This window comes from Pecten maximus, chromosome 14, assembly GCF_902652985.1.
Source record: "Pecten maximus chromosome 14, xPecMax1.1, whole genome shotgun sequence".
NCBI classification, from domain to species: domain Eukaryota; kingdom Metazoa; phylum Mollusca; class Bivalvia; order Pectinida; family Pectinidae; genus Pecten; species Pecten maximus.
Window position 1 is genome coordinate 2,839,241 of NC_047028.1, and position 14,832 is coordinate 2,854,072.

Here is a 14,832-nt window from a genome sequence, read left to right on the forward strand (position 1 = left end):
TCAGAATCATTTTAACGTATTGCTACCGATTCTCCTTTTTAACAGTCATAATGTGTATTTTAAAAATTAAGCGAATAGAAGAATGCTTTCTTAATATTAAGACCGAATAACGGAAACGATTTGAGATAATATCTGATTTTATGCATGGTCTTTGATAACATAAACAGTCCATCGAAATCGCATCAAGTGACCCGCAATCATGGTTAAACGCTGTGTGAGCCACGTTTAGATAAGCGATCAAAAGAAGTATAATGTAAACCCGACCGGGGTGGTCTAACCCACCACTGAGCTCCCTACCACCCAAACACCTGACCAAGGTGGTCCATCCGGCCACCCGACACGACCAGACCCGACCAACCAATCAATGACCTCCCTACCTCTCAACCACCAGACCAAGGTGGGCCATCCGGGAAACCGACCCGACCACCCGACCAACCAACCAACCACCTGACCTCTAAATCACTCGACCCCTGAACCACTCGACCACCTAACCACCCGATCCAAATATACCCAACCACCCGACCACCAGACCATGCGACCACCTCATCCGACCACCAGACCCGATCACTAGGCCTGACCACCCAATCTGACAACCAGACCCGACCACCCCATCAGACCACAAGACCCGACCACCAGACCCGACAACCAGATCCGACTACCTGGCCCGACCACCAGACCCAACAACCTGGCCCGACCATCTCATCCGACCACAAGACCCGACCACCCCATCCGACCACAAGACCCGACCAACCCATCCGACTACCTGGCCCGACCACCCCATCCGACCACCCCATCCGACCACCCCATCCGACCACCAGACCCGACCACCAGATCCGACTACCTGGCCCGACCATCTCATCCGACCACAAGACCCGACCACCAGATCCGACAACCAGACCCGACCATCTCATCCGACCACAAGACCCGACAACCAGACCCGACCACCCTAACCGACCACAAGACCCGACCACCCCATCCGACTACCTGGCCCGACCAACCCATCCGACCACAAGACCCGACCACCCCATCCGACTACCTGGCCCGACCACCCCATCCGACCACAAGACCCGACCAACCCATCCGACTACCTGGCCCGACCACCCCATCCGACCACAAGACCCGACCATCCCATCCGACTACCTGGCCCGACCACCCCATCCGACCACAAGACCCGACCACCCCATCCGACCACAAGACCCGACCGACCCATCCGACTACCTGGCCCGACCACCCCATCCGACCACAAGGCCCGACCACCAGACCCGACCACCAGATCCGACTACCTGGCCCGACCATCTCATCCGACCACAAGACCCGACCACCAGATCCGACAACCAGACCCGACCATCTCATCCGACCACAAGACCCGACAACCAGACCCGACCACCCCAACGGCCACAAGATCCGACCACCCCATCCGACCACAAGACCCGACCACCCCATCCGACTACCTGGCCCGACCACCCCATCCGACCACAAGACCCGACCACCCCATCCGACCACAAGACCCGACCACCAGACCCGACCACCAGACCCGACCACCCCATCCGACTACCCCATCCGACCACCCCATCCGACCACCAGACCCGACTACCAGACCCGACCACCAGACCCGACCACCCCATCCGACCACCCAATCAGACCACAAGACCCGAACACAAGACCCGACCACCAGACCCGAACACCAGACCCGACCACCAGACCCGACCACCAGATCCGACAACCAGACCCGACCACCAGACCCGACCAACAGACCCAACCACCCCATCCGACCACAAGACCCAACCACCCTATCCGACTACCCCATCCGACCACCCCATCCGACCACCAGACCCGACTACCAGACCCGACCACCAGACCCGACCACCAGACCCGACCACCCCATCCGACAACCAGACCCGACCACCCCATCCGACAACCAGACCCGACCACCAGACCCGACTACCAGACCCGACCACCAGACCTGACTACCAGACCCGACCACCAGACCCGACCACCAGACTCGACCACCAGACCCGACCAACAGACCCGACCACCCCATCCGAACACCAGACCCGACCACCCCATCCGACCACCCCATCCGACTACCTGGCCCGACCACCCCATCCGACCACCAGACCCGACCACCCCATCCGAACACCAAACCCGTCCACCCCATCCGACTACCTGGCCCGACCACCCCATCCGAACACCAGACCCGACCACCCCATCCGACTTCCTGGCCCGACCACCCCATCCGAACACCTGGCCCGACCACCCCATCCGACCACAAGGCCCGACCACCAGACCCGACCACCAGATCCGACTACCTGGCCCGACCATCTCATCCGACCACAAGACCCGACCACCAGATCCGACAACCAGACCCGACCATCTCATCCGACCACAAGACCCGACCACCCCATCCGACTACCTGGCCCGACCACAAGACCCGACCACCCCATCCGACCACACCATCCGACCACAAGACCCGACCAACCCATCCGACTACCTGGCCCGACCACCCCATCCGACCACAAGGCCCGACCACCAGACCCGACCACCAGATCCGACTACTTGGCCCGACCATCTCATCCGACCACAAGACCCGACCACCAGATCCGACAACCAGACCCGACCATCTCATCCGACCACAAGACCCGACCACCAGACCCGACCACCCCAACTTTCCCCAAGACCCGACCACCCCATCCGACCACAAGACCCGACCACCCCATCCGACTACCTGGCCCGACCACCCCATCCGACCACAAGACCCGACCACCCCATCCGACCACAAGACCCGACCACCCCATCCGACCACAAGACCCGACCACCCCATCCGAACACAAGACCCGACCACCCCATCCGACCACCAGACCCGACCACCAGACCCGACCAATAGACCCGATCACCCCATCGGACCACCAGACCCGACCACCAGACCCGACCACCCCATCGGACCACCAGACCCGACCACCAGACCCGACCACCCCATCGGACTACCAGACCCGACCACCAGACCCGACCACCCCATCGGACCACCAGACCCGACCACCAGACCCGACCACCCCATCGGACTACCAGACCCGACCACCCCATCAGACCACCCCATCGGACCACCAGACCCGACCACAAGACCCGAACACCAGACCCGACCACCAGACCCGACCACCCGATTCATGTTGAATACGTGCTTTATTTTTTTGGGGGGGGGGGGGGGGGGGGGGGATTGGGGTTGTGCCAAAGGGTGGGTATATGTAAAAAAAATGTTACTCCTGTATAGTACAGTCGTTAAAATGCATTTTACTATGCATCACTATGCAACTTGACTAGCTAAAATCTGTGCACAGCCTACCAACGTCCTATATCGAGTCGGCCTGTTTAAATTATGTTCATCAAAAAGAACAGAACAGAAATAGGAGTAAACTGTACATGTTTAGGTATTAAAGCAGTTCAGTAAACTAATTATCATACTAATAGTTTCGATAATTCGCGATGGTACGTATTGAACTTGACCATTATGGTACCAACTGGTCACAAGGTGTCGGTGATTATGTGCAAGACACATGAATAATACAGATAATGAATTTGCAAAATTGGAGAAACGTGTTTTTACATTAAAAAAAAAACCCAATCCTACCGTAATATAGCGACAATCAACATGACAATACATATATAAACAACAGTACTCTCCAAAACGGGAAACAAGATGAATAGGGTAAACATACACGAACCCTATGACGATATAATTCAGATTAATACGGAAGCCCCGGAGGGACATTTCAAATGCATCCAGATTTACACTGAGGTAACAGGTGACTGCAGCCTACATATTAAGGGTTGACTTGTCTGCATTCTTGATTAAATCTTACTCAAATCAGGACTCAAACGATAATGGCAGCCTACGTTGTAGGCATTGCCAAAGATGCCTATTCAGTCACAAACAAACTTGAGTTCATTTTTGTTTCCTTTTTTAATAATACTTTTGAAATACAATCACATTTTTATATAGACTTCAAGGAAACAGGAGAATATATATATGATTCATTGAAATGCATTTTAATCTACTCTAAGAACTAAGAACAACGTTATTTCCTCAGATACTAACTTTTTGCTGGTGTCATGCCTATAATATAAAATCTTTAAACCGATTAATACGCCACGTGCTGATTATATTACCCGTAAAACATTGCATTTTGATATATTTCCAGAAATACGTATGATGCATTTTCGAACTTATTGTGTTTGTTCAGGTTTAGGAGTATTATATATGGCAAATAACTTCTACGGCTGCTAACGTACGGATATTTGTGTACAAAACACACACTCGAAGGAATATTATAAATGTATTTGCAGTAACGGATACATCATACATAAGAAGTGAAGGAAATGTGTGTAAATTCTGCTAATGGCGTACGTTTTGTTGAAATACGTGTAAATTCCGATAATGGCGTACGTTTTGTTGAAATGACTGTAAGTTCCGCTAATGGCGTACTTTTAGTTGAAATGAATGTAAATTCCGCTAATGGCGTACGTTTTGTTGAAATGCGCGTAAATTCTGCTAAAGGCGTATGTTTGGTTGAAATGTAAGCAATTGAAATCACTGTAGACATGATAAAACACAGATTTGCTGTTTATTGTACGCATTATATTAGGAAAACAAATTGACATTGTAGTTGTAGTTTGAGTCTGTAAATTATTGTTACTGTATTTTGCTCATAATAAGTGATGATTTGCTGTTTTGAGTAGGTCCTTATACCTAATTTGTTTGTTGGGAGGAAATTTCTAATCAATCTGTTTTGCCTGTCAAACAGTTGTCCAATAGGAGACCAAATTTGATCACAGGTTGCCGATCGAAAATATTGATTTCCGCTAAAACCAAATAAGGCAGTATGCTAAACAAATACCAAAGTTTCTGAAAAAAGCGATGAGTTACATGTACGTGTCCCTACATACAAGTACGAAACGATTTGTTACCTAAAGTACAACAATTTGATCACAAGAAATGATATATCATACAACTTTCTCCGTGGATTACAGTAGAATCTGAGCAACAGAGCAATTTGTTGTCTGAAAAGGAAGTGAAAGCAAATTGACAAATTTTCATCATGTATTCCACGGTATATAAGGTTTGAATTAACTCATCGCAATAAATAATTTGTCTCTAACCTAATTAGCTGTAACGGAAACTAGTCACAAAAGTATATGACGTAGTAAGGGAGGACATGCCACATACATGCCATACTTGATATCTAGAAATAGTACTTGTAAGTCTCTTAAATCCGTCCCTTAAACAGAAATTACTGCCAGGCATAAATTAAACACAATAAGACAAATATGTTAATGTAAAGTTTATTTAGTTTACAACAATTCCAAAACAAGTTATATCAACTTATATTAATCACGCATGTTGGCCCGGATGGAAGCACGAGGGAGGAACCCGGAGTACCTGCCGAAAACCCACGTGATCATCAGGTGACCCCAAAACCTTTTTCATAACCGTTCAGGGAGTCGAACCCCGGTCGTCTAGATGAAAGGCAAGTATGTTACCACTTTACCACCCGACCACCCTATACATATATAAATATAATGTAAAACAATATCTTCAACAATGTGGAGTGCTTATACCCAGAGAAGATCATTTGAACAATTAAGACATATATACTGATAATACTATAATACTATTTGTATATATCTTATCCTTATTTTTTCTTCCCATGTGTTGAATTATATTCTAAAAATAAATCTATTATTTAAAGAAATAAATAAACAGTATCAAGGGATGTGTTCTCTGTTTAAAACATGTTCCTGTTTTGGAATACTATTCAGTCATTAAAATTCATTTTATTGCATGTCATCAAATGAATTGCTTACCAGTGTCCTATATCGTGGTGGTCTTTTTACATTCCCTTTACAAAAACAAATAGACAGAGTAACATTTCATCTTGCCCAGAAGCAATTCAGTAAAATATTTATTACGTTAATACAATATGGCACGCATTGATCATTATGGTACCAACTGGAAACGTTACAAAGTGTCATTACTTAAATGTAAAACACTCGATGATTACAGAGACGGAAATATCAACATTGCAGAAACGTAGTGCATGTCAGTTAAAAACATCCTATAGTAACAACCAGAGGCCCTGGAGGGACATTTACATCTTATCTATTATTACTTATTTATTTATAACTGATTTTCTTTTGATAATAACGACAAAATGTAGCAATTCTGTCGGGTAAAATGAACGGCTTTCAGCTCTCAAGAAGATGCAAAATTATTTAGTTAAATTGTTACTGTTGGGTTTTTACTTTTTGCGATTAGCACATGATATCATTACAGAAACTGTCATTGTTTGATTATCTAGATAGTAATGTCTTTTAAATGACAACATAATCTTACTCCTTTTTTGAAAACTTGATTGAGTGTTTTCATTTGAGAGAGCCAGTGGTAACAGAAATTGGATTTAGTCAGTGTTCAGACAAATTTTACGGTAATCACACAACGGAACATCAACACAAACATAGTTAGAATCCCTTGAAGTATCAATGAAAATTAATAACAATCTGATAAAGTGTTAGTATCATATAAATATTAACATAATATTCATCAAATACGGATCTTTGTGAAGACAATATGGTGTTAAACCGACCTGGTAGAACCAAAAATTAACCTATGGCAAAGTGCGACGTCAATATCTAGATTGATAAAACGCCATATTTACCGAATAAAATGTCCTTAAGTTTTATATCAAGTCGGCAACTGGCCTACACAAGATGGAATAACGTGATATCTATCTTAATAACAGGGAATTTACAGTCCGGCATTGTGACGTCACAATATTTGTGAAGTCATCAACGCAATACTGACTTAATGATCAGGGCGATATCTTAAATATTGACTCCAACAGGACTGATTTAGCCAATGTTTGAAAATCGGGCCTTATCTGATTTCAATAAAAATAGTAATAACAGATATGTGGTAACGAAATTTTCAATTTGCTTCATCTTGAATAACTACATTAACACGCGAACATGAAATACAATGAAATCTGATTTTTATGTAACAAAAATGATTTGATATAAAACATACATATGACTGGCATGAGTATCAGACAGGATGAGACTTTGGGACATCTTCTTATCATATTAGAAATATATCAAATGAACTAATAGAAATCCTTCCTAGAATAAAGGTTTCGGTCAAATAGTGTAGACTCGCTCTGTCGTAAGGTATGGCTGGCATGTCTGGTGGAGAGGGCCTGGCCGATTGATACAGACTCTTCGCTCGATCTGTTACCATGTTTGACTTGCTGCAGAATGTTCGATACATTGATATAGACAGTTCACTCTATCATCAGATTTGATTATCTTCTATGGTGTAAAGGGTTCTGGAAAATAATGTAGACTATTCGCTCTGTCGCCACATTTCGTTGATATATCTTGTTTTCAGGGTCCGAACCATTCGGGTAGTGGTTCATGTGGAGTCTTCGTTCAGTCGCCAGGTTTCGCTGATATCTCTGTTTTAGAAGGCTTTGACGATTCGGGTATTTCATAATTACTCTTCGCTCTATCGCCAGGTTAAGGTGATGTTTCTGGTTTACATGGTTCGGGAAATTCGTGTATTTCATATAGATTTTTCGCTCTGTCGCCATGTTTCACTTTTATACCTGGATTAGAGGGCTTGAGCAATTATTTCTGTCGCCAGGTCTCACTGTGTCATCTGGTTGAAAGGTTTTAGGCAATTTGGGTAATTTACTTAGACTCTTCGCTCTGTAACTATATATCTCTTGTTTAGAGAGATCGGATCATTTAGATAAATCATGTAGACTCTTCCCTCGGTCGCCAGGTTTAGCTGATATTGCAGGTTTAAAGGGCTCTTGCGATAAGGGTTAGTAATTTATACTATTATCTCTGTTTCATGATTTCGCTGATATATCTGGTTCAGAGGGCTCTTCCAATTATCTCTGTCGTCAGATTTCGCTTGAATCCCTGGTTCCCTGGCAACAAATGCAGACTATTCGTTGTGACTATGATAAAGCTGGATTCGCTTGTGTAGAGGGTTCGGGCAATTTGTTTAGAATCTTTAATATGTATCGCGGTCATCATTCTGTATACGCATTTAATCTGGTGGTATATTTGTTGTCGTTGGTTCAATCATATAAAGAGGAGGAATCCATGCCATATAAGGCATCAACGCAATTCCATAGAACCATCGTTGATATAAATATGATACCAGTGTGAGAAAAAAAAGTCATGTATACAATAACATCCTCAACGTCTAGGTCTGCGTGTGTAAATACACAACACACTAGTGTTTGTTGTTAGAGTGCCTAGTGTTACCGCATAAGTGGACGTCGCTTCTTGATTCACGGCCAAATAAAATCCAACCTGTCCAATCCACTTTTAGGCATTAAGCTCTGTTATAGTCGGGTGAAATAAAGACAAGGTAAACGGGTCAAATATCAAGTTTACAGTCTGTGAAGAAGTCATATTAAATTAAGTAAACCTAGAGAAAGCCACTTCAGCAGCTAAAAGTACGAAATAAAGATGTCGGCTACAGGTGCATATTTGGAAAATCTTATAGAGGAATGCGGAGGATTTTCCCGGTTTCAATGGATTCTGTTTTCCTTTATGATGTACAGTTCAATCTCTGTGACTTGGACGATGATGATGATGACGTTTGCTGGTGCGATTCCGGATTGGAAGTGTGGATTTACAAACAATTCGAATCTTAGTTCGAACCCATCGATAGAAACAAAAAACATATATTATATAAATGAAACGTGTCATCCTCCAGGAAATGAATCTATTCGGAATTGCCAGGAATTTAGATTTTTGGAAAGTATGAATACTGTTGTCAGTGAGGTAAGCAATAAGTTCATGCTTTTCTGATGAATTAGCGCTAATGAAGTGTTCTTTAGCAGCAATGTTTGTCGAGACCATGCTACTTTCTTTATCTCTTCCCTTTCAATAGGCTGCGGAATTTTTCACTACAAATAGGTTAGACAGTACAAACGAAATACTGTTGTTTTGTTGGATCTTTTTATGAAAAAAGAAGAGGTCGACTGTCACGAAAATATACATTGCATGTATTGTTTTGAGTTCTTATACATGGGGGCCGCGTGGTCAAGGTGTCGCGACACTTTATCACTAGCCCGCCACCTCCACATGTATTTAATGAAGATGATTCCATGAATCTATGTTGTTCTGATTCTAGCTTTTCCGACTGAGCGAAAGAAAAATATTCATTAAAGAACGAACGATTATTCAATTCAGACGCATGATTATAAACAAAGTCATGCAGAAAATACAATTACAGGAACTAAACTGAAGTACCGAATCTACTTTTATTATAATTTCGAGAATGGAATAAAATTGACATAAATTCTTAATAGGGCAGTGCGATGTGAAAATGTGCAAATTATATCGTCAAAAGGGTGATGTCACGATAGCCTCGGCGTGGAAAATCAACATTTCCTTCTTACATGTATAACAAAAGTACAAATGACACCACAATATTTGAAGGTTTCGTCCATCACCCATAAGGCAGTAAAAGGCATGTAAAACGTAGGTCTAAATATTACATTCCGGATTACATGTAATATAACCGACGAAACAATCACTTATACCACTACATGCATCCGGGTCTATAATTTATACAGTTTCGTTTTTATCTAAGTATCCTGCATGACATAACATGCGATAGTACAATGTAAAAAAAAGATTAAAAAATAATAGATAAATTAAAAAAGGGAAATATCGTTTCACCGATCTACATTGATACTAAAAAAAGTAGGTCTACACCAATTTTGTTTTTTATCCTTCTTTACAGTGGACGCTGATATGTGACAAGGACTGGATAGCCTCTACAATCACTACTATTCAGATGGGCGGCTTACTGATCAGTTGTGTGGTATCTGGACATGTGGCAGACAATATCGGCAGGAAGCCGACAGCGTTTTTGTCTTTGATCGCACTCGCGGTACTGAATCTTGTTGCGGGATTCTCAACGTCATGGCAAATGTTTGCAGTTCTTCGATTCCTGCTCGGATTCGGTATCGGTGCCAACCTGACAGTATTCTATAATTACGTGATCGAGTTTCTTCCTACAAAACGAAGACCCCTGATCGTTGCCTTTCCATCATGGGCACTCTGGGCATGTGTGTTTGGGTTTATGTCGATGTGGCTACATGACTGGAAGTACCTCCATTTCTCGATACCTATGCTGGTACTGCCCTGTCTCTGTATGTGGTGGTAAGTAATTATGTATCTTGTTATTGATATCATGTTCATATAGATTTTTGCAGGTAATCCTGACATAAGACCATTCATCACGCCACGTGGAGTGCCTGATTACCCGGGAATAGTATCAGATAATCTTTTATATAGAATCACACACCGGCTTAGTCGTATACTAGCTGAATGATTATATTTGAATTTGTTAAAGAAATGTACTTATTGTCTCTTTTAGTATTGCCATATTATTGGGGAATGTGACGTAATTACTTTTGGTTTAAGTAATCTTACGTTCCGTTTCATATTTTGAATTGATTCCGATTGTTTTTATAACTACTTGTCACAATGGTGGTTGTGAACAGGTTCCTGCCAGAGAGTTTCCGTTATCTTGTCACTCACAAACGACTAGATGAGGCCAAGGAAGTCATCTACAAAATAGCACGAATTAACGGCAAACCGGAACCTGATATGAGTAAGATGAGTTACCTTGTTGAGGAAGACCTGAAAGTCGACTCTGAACGGAAGTACAGTATACGAGATGTAGCGATGTCTCCACATTTACGGAAGATTACGTGCTTACAGGGCATTGCATGGTACGAAAATTATCTTTTGTTTGTTTGCATACAAGAGATAATCTATATATATATTATATTATAATCTCTTTGAGTGAATATTTCGAGGAAATTAATCTCTTTTCAGTTGCTCTTATAAAATAGCATCTTCAATGGATACATCAGCAAAAATATAAAGGCTAAATTTTAAATAACCCATGTATTTTAGTATAAGTCACATGATGATGGTATATCAATATCTGATAGGCCATGCACTTAACTGTTTGTAGGATGTCTTGTGGATATGGCTTTTACGCAATTTCCTTTGGAGTCCAGAGTTTATCTGGAAGTTTGTACCTCAATATGTTTCTGTTGAGCGTAGTTGACATTCCAGGTCAGGTTTCATCCTATTTCCTTGCCAACAGGTAAGGGTATTCCATATATATTCATTTTATATACCTTATATTACCTCACTAATTGGTTAACATGTTTTAAAATATCCCACAATATCTTAATAATAGGCTAGGGCACAACATGTACATACATTCTACGATACCCTTTATTACCTCGCTAATAAGAAATAACATTAGAATTATATATATTTTATAATACCCTATATTAGCTCACTAAGAGGTGAGGATATTATATTTACACATCTTTTATTGGGCTCTAAACTACCTCACTAAGAGGTGAAGACATCATATTTTTACATCTTTTATGAGGCCCTAAACTACCTCACTAATAGGTGCCATGAACTACTTCGCCGATAGGTAAGGCCATTAGATTTCATTTATGAGGCCCTAAACTACCTCACTAATAGGTGCCATGAACTACTTCGCCGATAGGTAAGGCCATTAGATTTCATTTATGAGGCCCTAAACTACCTCACTAATAGGTGCCATGAACTACTTCGCCGATAGGTAAGGCCATTAGATTTCATTTATTTCATTTTCAGCTTCCCGGTGCCAGGTTTTGGAGATCTGGCTTCATCAGTATAACAATATACAACATCATACATGATATATGATTGTATCAACATACATTGCAATGGGGATATCAGGATTATTCAGTCATGAGGCTGGTGAAGAAGCATTTGTTATTAATTTTATTTTTAACAGCTATTGTTTAAACTTATTATTTTTATGTAATTGATACAGAAACTCATTCAATGTTTCTTAATGGCACAACAGGCATGCGTAATCTCATCTATAGATATATATATAAATATATACTTAAGAGAAATGAGAATTGATTCTACTACGTGTTTAACACATTTCCGCAGCCTTTGATTTCATCACACTATCCCATTAAAGCTTGTTCCTTCGGAAGGCCATAATACAGTTCGGATCTACTATCGATTAGCCTCTTAACATCCCCAAGGTTCATGTTTTAATTTGATAATTAATCAAACACACTTTGTGTTATGCAGATGTTAGATGTTAATATATTGCATTTGACTAGTGCTATACTTCCTCACTGTATACATTTTCACGGAATCTTTTATTTTTATTTATTAGATTGCAATATCCATCTCAAAACATTAAACTAAAATGTCATTATTGTCTCCACTGCAGATTTGGTCGAAAATGGACGACATTGGTTTTTCTGTTGGTAGCAGGCTTAACTGGATTCGTTGTGGCAGCTTTACAAATATCTGGTAATGCTTCGATATATGTACATTTGGTCGGGACCGAAAGTTTGATGTTTTATTAAAACTATTTAAAGTCAAACAACGCATCTAGATATAAGGCAATATAAACCAAATCTTCTACTGACATAATACAAACATTTATGGAATCAAAATATGCTATATGGAAATACGTTCCCCTATCACAAATATACATATATGTACCACTACACCTCAGTTACGATTCGAGTATAAAATTGAAAGGTAAATTATTTTAATATCTGAGATGTTGTTTACTCTTTTTATCGTTTGAAGTTATAGGGGAAATACATTTCAAATTTTAATGTACCCCTCTGATCATCATTATTCACTAATCCATGCTTAATTTGGGAAATATAAATGTTATCTTTGGTAAACATTCATGCTCACTTTGACAAGAATCAATGCTATCTTTGGTTAGTTTTCATGCTAACGTTGGTAAGCATCGTAGCTGACTTTGGTCAGAGTCAATTCGAAGTTTGGTAAGTGAACATCATCACTTTAGTAAGTATCCATGCTTAATGGGATAAGTATCCATTCTAACCTTTATAATTATCTGTGCTAACTATGGTAGGTATACATGCTAAATTTGATAAGTATCCATGCTAACTTTAGTTAATATTCAAGTTTATTTTTGTAAGTATCCAGGCATAATTTGTTAAGTATCCATGGTAACTGTGGCAAGTTTCCATGGTTTTTTTTGTTACCATCCATGCCAACTTTGAAATATATTCATGCTTACTTTGGTAAGTGTCAATGCTAACGTTGATGAGTATATATGCTTAGCTAATTCTGTTAAGGGAATATGCTAACTTTGATAATATTCCTGCTCACTTTGGTAAGTACAGTATCCTCGATAACTTGGTAAGTACACATGCTTAATTTGATTAGTGTCCATTCAAGCTTGGTAAGTACCCATACTACGTTTTGAAATATCCATGTTAACTTTGATAAATAGCTAATTTGGTAAGTTTCAATGCTATCGTTCATAAGGATCTATGCTATTTGTGGTAAGAATGCATGCTGACTTTGGTAAGTGTCCATGTTATCGTTAAGGCCCATACTACCTTTAGTAAGTATATAAGGACGTATTCATACTAACTTTGGTGAATATGTATGTTAACATTGATAAAGTATCCAGGCTGTCTTTTACACTGTTTTGGTGAATAGACATCCTAACTTTGCCCATGTTAAATGTAGTATGCATGTATAGTAAATGTCCATGCTGTATCTATGTTACATGTAGTTATACAATAAACATGGCCATCACGATTCAAGACTATGTCTGACTTTCTTAACAGCATTACTACAAATGCCATTTTTTTTATGTAAAATTTGATTAATTAATGTATAATCAGTATTTGAAAAGTTTGAAGAAGAAAAAAATGATATTACAATTTTTAATAAACATCATTCTGGTTAAGAATGTTCATTGATTTTGAATAGTTAGATAAATCTAAAGTGACTCAGTGAGATACGATGTGATGTAAGAATATAGATTTAACTGATATACGAAATACTTATGCGTTTTTATTTCAGAGTAATAGTAATCTTAATATGGAATACTCTAATCGTGCTTGGAACAAGCATTTTCATTTGCTTAAAAATTATGTTAGAAACTCACTTGATTGGTTGATACGGTGGCGTTATAGTTTCTAAGAGAAAAGAGTTCATCCATAAAAGATAGATATCAAACAGGGATTGAATTTAGTAAATCAGGCTAAAAATATTAACTTGAATATAATATTTATTTCATGGATATATAACATTAAAACCCTACTTTACTGTTAGATATTCATTACATAAAAATATTTTCAAGTTGATTCTTAAATAAATAATGTTAAATTCCACAATATTGCATGTGATCTCAAATAAATTGTTAATAATATCTTACACTGTATCTTTATTTGCAGAACAGCTATATACCAGGCGTCATGTACTTTATTTTTAGCGTCGCAATGGTCATATCAGCATTTGGTATGTATTTCGTCGAAGAAACAAACAAAAAACCTATCGAAGATGGCTTAGCAACAGATAAAAATGGGGAGAGGAAATGCAGAACGTCCAAGGCCATGTAAACGGAGCATTCGACACCAGACTGTGACCGTCCTCAGATTAGAAATCTTTAGAACTTTTTTTTTCTGTATGGAAGTTTATGTAACGGTCATTTGATGAGGTATACTGTAGTTGTTACTTTTATTAATCAGATTATTGTGAATGTTAAATCTGAACTTCATCGGTCACTGTCTAGTATACTGTGACTAAGTGGCCGACTTCCACACAATGTCCAAGTGTGGCATTTCAGTCTGATAGCACTATAACAGCGCGTCATTCGGTTGTCGTATATTTTCTGACTTCGTCCCTTAATAACCTTCAAACGGATTTCTTATATAT

General features: G+C 40.5%; 2 protein-coding genes across 2 annotated transcripts; both read left to right on the top strand.

Annotated features, from left to right (window-relative positions):
- The first annotated feature begins 199 nt into the window (after window positions 1-199).
- On the top strand, window positions 200-3,168 carry LOC117342612 (adhesive plaque matrix protein-like). Its single transcript, XM_033904809.1, has 2 exons — window positions 200-214; window positions 598-3,168. Exons 1-2 carry the CDS (start codon window positions 200-202, stop codon window positions 3,166-3,168), a joined length of 2,586 nt encoding a protein of 861 aa, XP_033760700.1.
- Window positions 3,169-8,829: 5,661 nt separating this feature from the next.
- On the top strand, window positions 8,830-12,554 carry LOC117342615 (solute carrier family 22 member 4-like). Its single transcript, XM_033904812.1, has 5 exons — window positions 8,830-8,850; window positions 9,782-10,239; window positions 10,584-10,814; window positions 11,063-11,197; window positions 12,347-12,554. The coding sequence occupies exons 1-5, from the start codon at window positions 8,830-8,832 to the stop codon at window positions 12,483-12,485; spliced, it is 984 nt and encodes a 327-aa protein (XP_033760703.1). The 3' UTR covers window positions 12,486-12,554.
- Window positions 12,555-14,832: the final 2,278 nt, after the last annotated feature.

What these genes read in the sequence shown, in the direction of transcription:
- LOC117342615 (XM_033904812.1), top strand. Translation starts at nt 8,830, where the DNA reads ATGAATACTGTTGTCAGTGAG. An exon ending in TGAATACTGTTGTCAGTGAG is followed by an intron (nt 8,851 to 9,781) that starts GTAAGCAATAAG and finishes TAAAAAAAGTAG; the next exon opens with GTCTACACCAATTTTGTTTT. An exon ending in TCCTATTTCCTTGCCAACAG is followed by an intron (nt 11,198 to 12,346) that starts GTAAGGGTATTC and finishes TCTCCACTGCAG; the next exon opens with ATTTGGTCGAAAATGGACGA.